The sequence below is a fragment of the Heloderma suspectum genome, chromosome 2 (assembly GCF_057233095.1).
Source record: "Heloderma suspectum isolate Gila_16-S chromosome 2, 16-S_ref, whole genome shotgun sequence".
Lineage (NCBI taxonomy): Eukaryota > Metazoa > Chordata > Lepidosauria > Squamata > Helodermatidae > Heloderma > Heloderma suspectum.
In genome coordinates, this window is record NC_139459.1 from 98,106,887 (window position 1) to 98,120,928 (window position 14,042).

Below are 14,042 nucleotides of genomic sequence, written 5' to 3' on the forward strand. Positions count from 1 at the left end.
CTGGTGCAACAACAACAAAAATAGCGTGCCACAACAGGGTTTGGGAGAAAGTGTCCAAAGGACACTTGGCTATGCATCCTTATATTTGGATGGGTTGCCTAAATAACTTGCAATTAAATAGTGGTAGCTCTAAGTATCTTGCAGATGTAAACTACCACAGTAAAATGATAGAAAGAGGGGGATGTCGGTCTGGTCAATAATATTTTACATGGCAATATTCTGATCTAAATTCAGTGAGCATAGTCTGACACTAGCATTATTAAGTTCATGGCAGAACTGATTTCAAAGTGATAGCCCCAGTGTACAGTCTTGGAACTAAGAACATATTTGAGTGGTGGTGTTTCTGCAGGTGTCATTGATACCTGCCACTTTAATCTTTTTTTTTTTTTTCAGAAGAGCAGCCAGCCATTACAGAAGCTCCTCAGGAAGAAACTGAATCCATCCCAGAATATACTGCTGAGGAAGAACGTGAGGACAACAGGTTATGGAGAACCGTTGTCATTGGAGACCAGGAACAGAGGATTGATATGAAAGCTATTGAACCTTATAAAAAGGTCATTTCTCATGGAGGTAGGAAAAATCCAAATCTCTTGTTAGACAAGTATGGAGCAAAAATGTATTTCCCAAAATGTGGAAGATACTCTTTTTGTAAATACTCCTATGCCACAGGAATGAAATGAGAACACAGAGAAAAGTAACTACTCAATGCTCATAGTACATCCCTAGGGTTTGAATATTGCAGGAGCAATTGACTCACTTGAGTTGATACTGAGATTATTTCTTACTGTCTGCCAGCAAAAGTAGTCAAAATTTACTCTAAGAAACTGCATACCTTTTTGTTTTTAGTTATCTTATGTTGTATCTTGACTAAAAACAAAGTTGTAACCTTCATTCATTGGACACGATTCACTTTTTCTGGAGCAGGGTATATGGATTCAGGATGACAGGCATGCCGTCCTCCTTCTCCCTGTGGGATTGCTAGGTCACATCCTGGAGATGCTGCATACACTCTTCATAGTACCAGGGAAATAGGAGACAATGCGCCACAACTTTTCTTGTCTCCTGTTCTCCTTTTGGTCTCCTTGCTCACCTTCCACTTCCACTGGCTGTAGCAAGCAGGAATCAATTTTGCCATATAGTAGGTAGGGGGAGGAGGGGTGGACAAAGAGTCTGGGCAAGGAAAGGGGCAGAAGAGCCAGTGTGGACCAGGCCTAGGCTTGGGAACTCTTTCTGGTGCTACAATTTAGTCCTGGAACGTGTGAGCTAATAACAGAGTATTCTTGAGCATGCGCAGGGAGCCCCACTGAGTAGCCCTCACCAGTTCCCACCTGACTGGGATAAGAGGGAACGGCTTCCAGGCAAACAACCATGATTAAACCTGGCAACTTTAATTTTAGCACTGAATTAATAACCATAACAGCATGAAACAATATATTCCAGTGGCTCTTTAGAATTGCTTTCTGTTGTATGTGACTAAAGAAATGCCACATTACACATCATTATTTGGCCTTATTTGGGATTACAAACTGGGGCCATTAAAGAGGGCCTGTGTAACTGTAGTGACACATCTGCCAAAATGTACAGGTTACGCCAGGCTCAGAGCCGATTAGAAGGAAGGACCTATGACAGCAATTGCACTGTGAGTCCCTGGCGATTTTCTCATTTATATAAGCAAAGAAATACCCCTCACAGCTTTACACAAAGTGGAAGTTAAAAAACCCTTCAGTATGACCCTTTAGTGTAATCCATCTGTTCATACTTTTATCTATTTTAAGTCTATATTTATTTGTGGTTTTCTTAATGAAATTCCTGTTTAAGCCTCAGTGAATACTGAGTTTAGAATATTTCCTCCTTACTTCTGTTTGGAAGAAATGTTGTTCAACTGTGGAGTGGACCTATATGATTTGATAAAAAACTGGCACCTGCCTCCGTGTTTGTTTGTTTGTTTCATTTCATTTCTATACCACCCAATAGCCGAAGCTCTCTGGGCGGTTCACAAAAATTAAAACCAAACAGCACACAATAAAACAATATAAAACATATAGAACATTAAAACCACAGTATAATAATACAACCAGAATAAAACCTAGCAGCAGTGCAGGGATTTAAAATACACATTTAAAACAGCAAAGCTAAAAGTCTAGACAGCTAAAATGCTAAAATGCCAGGGAAAATAAAAAGGTCTTCACCTGGCGCCAGAAAGGATACAGTGTACGTGCCAAGCAAACCTTACTAGGGGGCTCATTCCACAGCCGGGGCGCCACAGCAGAAAAAACCCTCCTTTCCAGTAGCCACCCGCCTCACTTCCTTTGGCAGGGGCTCATGGAGAAGGGCCGCTGAGGATGATCTTAAGGTCCAGGCAGGCACATATGGGAGGAGGTGATCCTTCAGATAACCTGGCCCCAAGCCGTTAAGGGCTCTGAATGTTAATACCAGCATTTTGAATTGGGCCCGGAAATGGACTGGCAGTCAGTGCAGCTGAAAAAGTAGTGGCGTAATATGAGCTCACTGGCCAGTCCCTGTTAACAATCCTGCTGCCCTATTTTGGACCAGCTGAAGTTTCCGGACCATTTTCAAAGGCAGCCCCACGTATAACGCATTGCAGTAATCCAGGCAAGAAGTTATCAGAGCATGGATAACTGTAGCTAGGTGATCTCTGTCCAGATAAGGGCGTAGTTGGTATACCAGCCTAAGCTGATAAAAAGTGCTCCGTGCCACTGAGTTCACCTGTGCCTCAAGTGACAGTTCTGGATCCAAGATCACCCCCAAACTACAAATGTGTCAAAAAATTACAGTAAATATCAGTAATCAGTCCCTTAAAATAAGGTCCTTCAACTAGTTGTGGAGCCAGCATGATGGCAGAGAAGATGGTGCACAAAGTGGTTTGAAGCCTCAGATTCATCCTCCAATCTACTCCCACCTGGGACTTGGATGTGCTAGGACGTTGCACTTGCTTGTGGCCCTCCAGATATTTTGGCCTATTACTCCCATGATTCCTCATCATTGGCTATGCTGGCTTGTGGCCCTCCAGATATTGGCTGATGGGAGTTGTAGGCCAAAACATTGGGAGGGCCACAAGGTTGCCCACCCCTGCACTAAGCAGACGTTTTCCAAATGTGGGAAGTTCTTCCCTCTGGATGCTTGGGCATACACCATGGCAAGTGACAGTTTCAATTCATGGTATCATTCTCTGTATCCTGCTCCCACATCTTCTTTATTGCTACAATTTAGCATTTATATAGAATTCCTAATTTTATTTATTTATTTATTTATTTTACAATATTTATATACTGCTCCACATCAACGATTTCGCAGTGGTGCACAACAAGGTAAAAGAATAAAACCCCATAATTAAAACAAAACATTTTTTAAAAAACAGGTTCTGAATTTAATAAACTGCAGCAGGTCACTCAGGGAAGGCCTCTCAAAGTAGCAATGTCTTCAGGAGGCACCAAAAACAACACAACGTTGGTGCTGCTTGACCTCCAAAGCCAGGGAATTCCACAGGAAGGGGGCCACCATGCTGAATGCTCTTTTCCTAGTGGACTCCAACCAGGCCATAGGTTCACGTTGAAGCACCAGGAGCAAGCCCTCCGATGACCTCAGTGACTGATCAGGTTGGTAGAGAAGGCACTCTCTCGGGTATCCTGGTCCCGAGTTGTTTAGGGCTTTGTACATGAGTACTAAAACCTTCAACCTGGCCCGGTAGCGAATAGGCAGCTAGTGCACTTCCGTCAGCAAAGGAGTTGCATGCTGAAAAGGGGCAGCTCCTGACAACAGCCAAGCTGCTGCATTCTGCACTAGCTCCAGCTAATTTGCAGTGTGTGTTAGAAGCATTAGTCTCTGTGACCTCATGATAACCATGTGAGGTTGGCCACTAATATTTCCATTTTATAGGTACTGAATTGAAGCTGAGGTTCATATGTGAGGTGGCTCCTAGCTGGACTATACTCACATGGAGGTACCACTTCTGTGAAACAGCTCCTTCCAGCGGGTGGTATTCTAGTGGGTGATCAGTACAATTCATGCAATGGCAGTGGCTTGAGCAAAAAATGCCTTCACTGTCAAAGGAATTGAGCTGCTATGACTATACCACCCATGTGGAGACACTGATTCATACAAATGGGTTCTCCATGTGAGCCTGACAGTGGTTTCACAGAGGCCTAGGTAATAGTTGGGGGTTGACTCATGGGTGAACTGTCTCATGATGATGCCCTGGGACTCACATGGGCATAGCAGAATGGGAGGAGTCCAAGGCTTCCACATCTGGGAGCAGCTCTTTATGCACAGACCTTTCTTTTCTTTTGTTCTCTCAATCCATCTACTTCCAAGATGCAACCTTATCAGGCTTTGCAAATTAAATAATTTTCTAGGCTGGAGCTTTTTAGAAAAGGCACAATATCAGTTCCCCCAGGGAGACGGTTCACACGGTGTGGCAAAGCTGGGCAGCTTCTGCTGTAAAATGGCCTTACACCACATATGAGGATATTATGGGACCCTCAAGTTAAATCATAAGGGTTTGTTCTTTAGGGGCAATCTTTCCTGTGGTTGAATGCCAAGGCTGTACAGGGAAAGCTCAAAATGGGAGGCCATCTACCCCCTTGCCCCAGCAAAGTTCTCTCTGGTGGGCCACTCCTGACTGGCTTGCCAGTAGTAATGGTGTGTGGCGGCGGCACTTTGATCTGTGGCCAGTAGCTCCAATATGTCTGCCATCTGAAATACCAACAATGCCCCAAGATGGTGTCTCACAATGGGATGTTGTGGGCAGTTTTAAATGGCAGTCTGCTCACAGCTGCCTGCCACTGCCACTAGGTAAGCCCAGACCAGGAGAGAAGGGTAAGCAAGTAAGCCCCATCCCAGAACAGGCTGATTTTGGCCCTGATACAGCACACTCTTCTGAGGGAGATGGAATTTTGAGTTAGTTAAGGCTTAATTTTTTTTTTTAATTTAAAACATTTCTTGGCCACCTTTCAGAGCAGAAGACCTCCCAAGGCGGCTTACAGCAATAAAATACATAAAAACAGTTAAAATATTAAAAGCAATACAAACATTAAAAACAACAACAATAAAAACCAACAATAAAACCAGCAACAACGACAACGGCAGTAAGAGCAACAGCAGCAGTCATATCAAGAGATGGCCACAATAAAGTAATGTTTTCAAGGCCATCTTAAAAGCCTGCAGTGCCTTAAGGCTAAAAAAAGACTTAAGCCAGCCATTCATTTGCAACTCTGTATTGTTTTAAAGACCTGTAGTTTTTGTGGCTTTCTTGCCCACTACAAATAAATTGTTGTGAGCGGAAACAATTAGAGTATCTGAGACTTGACCATGGCAATCTGGCACACTTCATGCTGTCTCTTAAGATTATATTTCTATATCGATCTCTATAATACAGTGTAGTGCAGATACGTGCAGCAGAGCTACAATTTGGTGTCAAGGACAGGCATGGTCAGGCTGATGATCCACCCCCTAGTAGGGGACCACTGACAAGATCCCCTTGGAGTTGCTCCTCCTCTTCAATATAGCGACCTGCTTTTTCAACTGCCCCTCAATCTGGCCCAGACAGCAGTGGTGGTGAGAAGGCGGAGCTGGAGATGCCGCGGCCTACTCACTCACTGACTCTCAACCTGTCTAGCAAGCAAGTGGTAGCAGTGATGAGAAAGAGGATGAGGAGCAATAGCACCTGGTGACCATGGAGATGAGGAAGTAGGCTCACTGAGGAAGGGGCCCACTGAGGGTGTCTTGCCCAAAGATCCTCAAAAACCTGGAGCTGGCACTGTCTGTGAGGACTGCCTGATTGTGTTCTTGACTTTGTCCTGTTAAGAATCTTTTGTGAGACACAAATGCATTTTTGTTTGCTCCACAGGATACTATGGTGATGGTCTAAATGCCATCATTGTGTTTGCTGCATGTTTTCTACCAGACAGCAGCCGAACTGATTACAACTATGTCATGGAAAACCTTTTCCTGTGAGTGATGGGAGTAATGTGGTCAAGTCTTTGTAGTTAACCACTGTTTAATTAAGAGATAAGTTGGGGATTTAAAGGTGACCTGGGGCCTCAGGAATATCTTTCTTTGACTTCTAATACATTGCAGTGAAGCAGGTATTTGGTTTGTACATGGAAAGAAAAATAAAATGAAAACCAACTAGCCAGGTTCACCTCCTACTGTGACTATTCTCCAAGGTTGATCATAAGTCTATGCTGTTTCAGGCTGAAGTTACCCAAAGCTGACAGGCCAAAATCAACAGTGATAACTCTTTTGGTTTCCTTTAGCTTTAGGTATGTTTTGTTTTGTTTCACTGCTAATGATGAAGGGGAGTTTCCCTAACTGCTAGTATTTAAAGGATTATTCTTATATTAGCAAGGACATAAAGCCAGTGAAACCATCTTCCAGATCTTGGCCATCCGCTAGATGCAGGATCCAGCTTTTAGCACACCATCAAACATCAGAAAACTGTTTGTGGTGGCTTCTCCAAAGCTGTATCCATTGTATGTCAGTGGATACACATGACTGGCCCACCACCAACTATGAAGTAGCATGCACAAGGTTCTCAGGTGTGCCCAGATGTCACATAAATAGGCCCCCAGTTACTATGGGGATGACTAGATTCAATGCACACACTCAATTTTGTCTAAGTAGGTCCAGCTTAATTATTATTCTCGGTAGCTTATACCTATAACTGAAGATAATCAACCCTGGAATCCAATATATTGGCATGGGAGCCGCTTCTCTGTTGTCTCTTCCTAAGCCACTTGGGTAATTTAGGAAGGGAGGAACTGTATGGGAGGAGTGGCATCGGATGAGAAGAGCCATCCTAACTGAATTCAAAGTGAAGCTCCTGAGATCCCCCCGCCAGTGCTTCTGCCCTACTCTTGAGTTTCTTGCATTCAAATTATGATATGGGAAGAAACAATGGGGAAGTGATTCCCTTGTCACCAGTGACAAGTAAATATTGAGCCCTGGCCTATTTTGAATGAAGGAATGGCTTCCTTGAGCTGCCTCTAGCTTTCCAGTGCTGAAATCATAAACCACCTTACTGCAGTAGTAAAACTTCAGTCTCAAATGCAGCCCATATGGTGGATGAAGCACAGGGCAGCGGACAAGTCTTCTGTTTGAATTTCCAGGCTACACCCCTGCCATGCATCATGTCCCAGGGTTGCTAAAGTCATTTCCTAGCTTCCCTGGCAATGGAGGTATGCCTAGACAGTTATGCTTCCCCGCTTTGTGTTCCAGCTCCCCTCTCCTGAGGAATAAGATTAGCACAACCCCCTTGGTTAAATATCCCAAACTCCTAAAGGGTTCTATGCTAAGTTTGGCCTGTGGTGTGGAGTTACTTAGCGTGTGGTTATAATGGCATCTGTACTAGTGGAGCCCTACTGATTACAGGTTATGTTTTTGAAAACTTCAGTTATTGTTTACGCTGTTTATACTACTGTATATACTACTTATATTCTTTATAAGATGGATATTACTTTGGTGTTAAGTGCAAAAACAAGTTTTTAAAGGGGTGCTTCCAGACAAGGTTTTTATTGTGCTAAATGTACAGGGAGTCCAGATGTCATGTTCTTCCATTTGTAACCCTCCCGTGATTTCCCACCACTTTTTCTGTGTGTTTTTTCTTACCAGAAAAAATTCTGTTAAGAAGGGAAAGATGGAAGAGCTGCACAATGCCTTTTGACTGGTACTGCTAGGAGCCCTCCATCTGGAAGCACCTTTACTCATTTCCCCCACTTCTCACTCATGCTCTTTTTTCTGTTCAGATACGTAATAAGTACTTTGGAGCTCATGGTTGCTGAAGACTATATGATTGTTTACTTGAATGGAGCGACACCAAGGAGAAGGATGCCAGGCCTGGGGTGGATGAAAAGATGTTACCAGATGATTGACAGGCGGTGTGTGGGCCACTGCTTGTTTTCTACCTATTATCTGTTTTGGCCTACCTGTTATGTTAAACCCATCTCCCCTTTTCTCCCTAGATGTGCTAATATACACAGGATCCATCTTTTGATATGCCACCAAACACTATGAAAATGCTACATTTGTGGTGGCATGTCAAAAGTGTATGAATCTTGTGCTTGGCAGTGGAACGTTTTTCATAGGCAATCCATTACATTTTAACAGCTTAAAATATGTTTCTTTTCAAACATAGGTTAAGGAAGAATTTGAAATCCTTCATCATTGTTCATCCTTCTTGGTTTATCAGAACAATTCTAGCAGTGACACGGCCTTTTATAAGGTATCAGTTCCAAATTCTCAAAAGTGTCGAGCTTGTGCATGGTTAGAGTTCCACCTGCATAGAACCGCTTTTATTGAGGGAAGAAGGAAAATGAACACAATACTGGCAAATCTGTCAAGAGGGAAGCCATGAAATCATTTCTTCAGAAGACCTCCTAGTTAAATTAACAATAACATTAAACTGTTATTGCAGTATGAGAGCTGATGTAGTGTGCTGGTGTAGAGAGTGAGCTGTGAGCTTATTTATTTATTTGATTTATACCCTGCCTTTCTACCAAAAAATAGCATTCAAGCTTATCCAGATTTCATCTCAGCAATGAGCTTTGCAGGCTGCCTTTGGTACGTCATTAACTTTTAGTCTCACACCCCCCCCCCCCCGCCCTTCTGCAATATGGGAATAGTAATACCGGTGTACATTACAAGGTTCATGTGAGGACTACTGAGTTAGTCTACGCAAAACACACTGGACACCCACGAAGCAATATATAGTATCCAACTGGATATTAGTACTAATGTAAATTATGTTGGGCTACGGTAAGGGACCTCTAGTGCAATGCCAATAGCATTAACTGCCACAATGGGTTTGAATTTCAAAGTCTACTGTTTGAATTTTCAGGCGATACCCCCGCCATGCATCATCTCCCAGGGTTGCTAAGGTCATTTCCTAGCTTCCCTAGCAATGGAGATAGGCCTAGACATTTATGCTTCCCTGCTTTGTGCTCCAGCTCCCCTGTCCTGAGAAATAAAATTAGCAAAACACACTTAGTTAAATATCCCAAACTCCTAAAGGGATCTATGCTAAGTTTGACCTGCACCATGTAGTTACATGTATATATCTAAGGTTGTCCACAAGGAAACTTATATGTGAAACTTAGAAGTGGCTATTTCAAGCTGCAATACTAGATGCACCTACCCAGGAATAAGTCCCATTGAACTGAATGGAGCTTGCTTCTGAGTTCACATGTATAGGATTGCTCTGTCATCTACTTGTTATTGAACATGGGATGAATCATAAGAACTATCATGATATGCAGCATCTTGTACATTTGTACAATAAATTTATATTGCTTACTGAATGAATGGTACTTTTGTGTTTCAGTTCAAAATTCAGCAGTAAAATACAATATGTCAGCACTTTGGCAGAGCTCAGTGAACTCATTCCAATGGAATATGTAAATATCCCAGAAAGTATTGTCAAGTAAGTGAAGAACATTCAGAGAGTAATGATGAGTTATGTTATCTCTGTGAGGGTTGTTACTTTTAGGCAGATTTGTTTGTCTTTCCAAACCAGATTTCACTGATTAATTATTTCTAATACTTACAGAACAAGATTCTAATCAGAAATGAAATTAGGAAGATTTATGTGCAGAATCTTGAGCACATTAGAAATAATTTGTATTTATTGTAATTTATCAGGAATCAAGAGCTCAGTTTAAAATTTCTGTTGGGTTTCTCATGGTACAAAGTATCCAGGAATCAATGGCTGTTTTGTTGTTGCAGTAATTTCATTAGCATAGTCCATTAGCAAAACTAGAAATGGGGGAACATTCTTACTATGGTGCTCTTACTAAATTTTGTATGAAGTATAGTAGACATGTTATTTATAGAATGTGGTGTAGATTTTTTAAATCATATGGTAACTTGCCAATATTGAGAAAGGTTTATTCCTATTTCAAATCTGTATTTCCTTCATCACTGAAAAATGAAGACGCTGAAGTCATTTGTGAAGATGCTACACCATTACAAATCAATTGGCATTTTCTTATCTCAGCATTATACAGGGTTTTGTGTGCAGAATCCCTTGCTAAGGGCCAAATTACATTGTTAATTTATGCATTTTAAAAAGCACACTGAAACTGGCCAGTTTTATTCTGAAGAAAAAGCAGAGCCTGATCTGAAACTTGCTCTCAATCCTGATTGGGACCCCTGCCAAAAATAGTCCCCTCCCTCCCTGCTGCTGTTTGCTTCCAAAGGTGCAGTCTGAAAGAGGAGCATGTTCTGGATCAGGGGCCCTTGGCTGTTTGTTCTTCAAAAGAAAAGTGGGCAGTTTATGCTTCTTTTTTTAAGCGTGTATAATGTAACATGCAGTTCATCCTAACACATGAGGGTTTGAACAAGGCAAATGCACTTTGCTGCAGAGTAATATTGTGTAAAAAAAGGGAGCTTTTGTCCCTTAAGATTGTTAATTAGAACTGATATAGCACTGAAGCTAAGAGACTTGAGCTGTGAACAAGGAAGTCCCTGTTTCAAATCTCACCTCTGCCATTGTTTTAAGTAGGTGGCTTTATTTCATATTCTCTGCTTCCTATTTTAATATGGGGTTAATAATACTGATATACCTTGCAGATATAATGTATCTGAAGTGTTTTGAATGATCTAAAGTGTTATGTTAATGCTACATAATAGCAGTAGTAGTAAAAAAAAAAAAGGTTGCAGACACCTTCAACCAGGACAGGTATTGCTCCCCTTGCACCAGTGTTTTCCATAAAAGAAATAAGGAGTGTATGCAAGACTAGTAATTGATTTGAGGTATGCAGACATGCCAGGTTTTAAACAGACGCTCAGAGAAAGGCAATGGAAGCTAAAATTATAGAGCAGTAGCTTGAACTTAGGTTCTCTTGTAAATACCTTCCTGTTGGGCAAACAATATAGTGCAAGGGGATGATGACCAGAGACATAGTAAATGTCACAAATGAGGATGACCCATTGCTTGGTAAATGAAATTAAGTTTGGATGAAGAATAATTTTCATCACCTAGCAAATTGCTAGTCTGAGGGAAAAGACTTAAAACAATTAATATCCCAACACTTCAAGGGTTCTGCAAAAACAGACACCTTCTCTTTTTAGTTTCTTCTCCTTCTTATTTATGTCTTTGCAAAGTCCCCTGTTTGATTGCATATTAATAGCTATGTTGCACAATTTGGGAGACCTAGATTAGGAATGCTGCAATCTGCCTCCCTCCCCCTTCCTCCATCGTCCTTCCAGATACCTATGAGACTTGCTTAATGCTTTTTTAAACAGGCAGCCTAAAAAGGGGGACCACACAATTTAGAGAATTAAAGAATTAGACCCCCCTCACAAACAGTAAAGAAAGATATTTCCATAGTACAAAGCATCATCATAAAAGATGTTGGCAAAAGCCCAAGAAAATGTGATCTGAGGCAACAGATATTTTGTTTACATTCCATCTAAAAACCATCCATGGGAGCAGCATGAACCCAAGTGAATGCTGGCTGGGTTGGGCGAATGCCTAGAAGTGTCCATTGAGCTCTAGTTTGCTGCAATCCCATTGGCACTGCAAGTGAGATAGAACTATGCTATAAGGGCTTATAGACCCGCCATCAGAATATCCACATCTAATGAAAGTATATCCTTTCAGATACACTGATGGCATATTTCTGAAAGGGTAAAGTCTGGGATCTCCTCAGTTTGACAAGTCCTTGGACCACCAAATCAGGGTTTGAAAGAACCTTAACTTGTTGGAATATTTTCTGATAGGATACCCTATGGCCCTTAGCCATTCTAGCTGTTTGCATAATAGCCCTGGATGTGTACAGGCACCCCCATTTGTATCAAAACAAGCCTCCAGCCAATTGAATAAGGTCCAAATGAGCACAACTGTGTGAATGCAAATGCACATTTTAATGCACATCCGCATTCATATCCGCTGCACTTGCAAAAGTCTGCTTCTATCTAGATCTTCTCTGTTGGTCCAGGAAGCATTGTTCTACTAGTGGCTGAAGTTTAAACTCAGTAGAGCTGTTCAAGTACACAAAACTCACCCTCAGAATATGAAAACTTTGCTTATCTTTTGCCTGTTCGGAGAAATCTCAGATGTGTAAAGCTATCATAGGAGAAGGAGCGCACAAGACATCCCAAGCAGGTTCTTTTCTGCTGCCGCTTATCAGCTATAACTCAAAATGTAACTCTCTACTTGACAATGAGAATAGGTTTCTTGCTAATTTTAATAACTCATTTGAGATCAATGTGGCAACTGCATATAATTTGACCTGATCTGTTTTTGTCCTTCACCCACTTTTCTCTCGAAAGGTATGATGAAGACAGGTCCTTTCAGAGAAGAGTAAGGTAACACTCTTGCTCTGCTGCAGCTTGTGCTGATGTGTCTAACAGAGTAAAGATGTATGATGAATCAACCATTATAGGGTTCCAACAGCTGGCGCACACACAAATCTCTCATAGCTCTGTGTAATGGAAATTTACTTATGAGCTATTGAGATTAGTCATTTATAGCTGAAGTATGCTAAACTGGAAATATCCTTGACTTGGCCTGTTCTGCAGCTAACTTTAGTCTCTTTAGTTCAAGCACCCTTGTCAGCTTGGTATAGCACGCATGCTTCTAGCTTTACAAGCCTGCCTCCGGATAAGCTAAACATGGGAAACATGAAACTGATACAAAGGTTGAATTGAAGATCTTTTATTGGTGCAGAATTTTAAAAGCATGTACCTTGCTTGATCTTTGCTCTGCTTTTGCCCTGCTTCTGTCTTATGCTCTGCTTGCTTCTTCTTTTCCCCGCCCCCTGAAACGTCAATAACTTTTACTCACAGACTGGATGAGGAGCTGAGGGAGGCATCAGCAAAGTAAGACAGCATTCTGGTAATCACTGGCATTATATTTTCTTACTTTAAAGGGAACAGTGCAATATCCTTAACATGTCTACTGAGAAGTAAGCCCCACTGAGTTCTATGGGACTTACTCAGGAAAGTATGTATAGGGTTGCAGCCTAATTGAACTATATGCAATTATCAGTCAAGTCATAACTGTTACATGAAGATGTCATGTAAACCAGCGCCTTGGTTTGTTTACATGTCAGTCAGTTTACACTCAGTTTTGACATCCAAGAAAAATAATACCTGTTCATCTACTGAAAGCCTTGTCCTGTGTCATAGCATTTCAGGGAGTGCCAGATTGATTTCCTACATCATCACTCTGAAGCAATTCCACTGAAGCCTCTTCAGTAATTGATCATTACAACCACATCACATATCCTTAACATGTTTACTTGAAAACAGGTCCCATTGATTTCAGTGAAACTTACCTCTTAATCATATGTGCTCCGTTGACAACTTGAGAGATATTCCTTAAATGATCTGCTCCACTGATTTTTTTACATAAGAGGCTTTATCCTTTTTAAATGACCTTTGTAAAACTAACAAACATATTTAGACTGATTTACTTAGCTAGTGGAAAACCAGATGATCCTGCTGACATACTCTAAATCAGACTGGGACTACTGAAGTTCACTAGAAATTATCCAGAAAATATAATCCTACTGACTTCAAAGATTTTGTCATAAGTAGCCATTTTATGGTGAAGAACAATAGAAGTCCATAACATACCAAGAGTAGAGGTCCATAACATACCAAGAGTAGAGGTCCATAACATACCAAGAGTAGAGGTCCATAACATACCAAGAGTAGAGGTCCATAGTACCATAGTATTTTGTTGTCAGAAAGCCATATATTGAAGACATTGAAGACAACAGCCATAAGTAGTTTTATGTTGCAAAAAGTGGTTTGGCTGTGCTTTGGCTGACAATACAATTGCATGAGCTTTAGCAATCCCAAAATCCAATCTTTGTTTCCTTGAGGTTAAGTAATGATACTATTACAACAGCTCTATAGCTCAAAGCAGCCATTTCAAAAAACTTAAATATACTGCCAGAGGATGACCATATGATACAATGCTGAACTCTAGTGCTCAGTTTTAAAGATAGACCTACTTTGAATGGTGCTTAGAATGGCTTGTAGGAGTTTAGCTACAGTGGCATCCTATGCAAGACATG

The 14,042-nt window shown here is 41.3% G+C and overlaps 1 protein-coding gene across 1 annotated transcript in view; it reads left to right on the plus strand.

Moving 5' to 3' along the window:
• Window positions 1–12,328, plus strand: part of PRUNE2 (prune homolog 2 with BCH domain) — a 192,491-nt gene extending 180,163 nt beyond the window's left edge. Inside the window, exons 12-17 of the mRNA XM_084834268.1 lie at window positions 394–570; window positions 5,867–5,969; window positions 7,764–7,895; window positions 8,153–8,239; window positions 9,338–9,436; window positions 12,289–12,328. Of these exons, the coding sequence (XP_084690394.1) occupies window positions 394–570; window positions 5,867–5,969; window positions 7,764–7,895; window positions 8,153–8,239; window positions 9,338–9,436; window positions 12,289–12,328 (638 nt within the window). The remainder of the gene's footprint in view (window positions 1–393; window positions 571–5,866; window positions 5,970–7,763; window positions 7,896–8,152; window positions 8,240–9,337; window positions 9,437–12,288) is intronic.
• The last annotated feature ends 1,714 nt before the right edge of the window (window positions 12,329–14,042 follow it).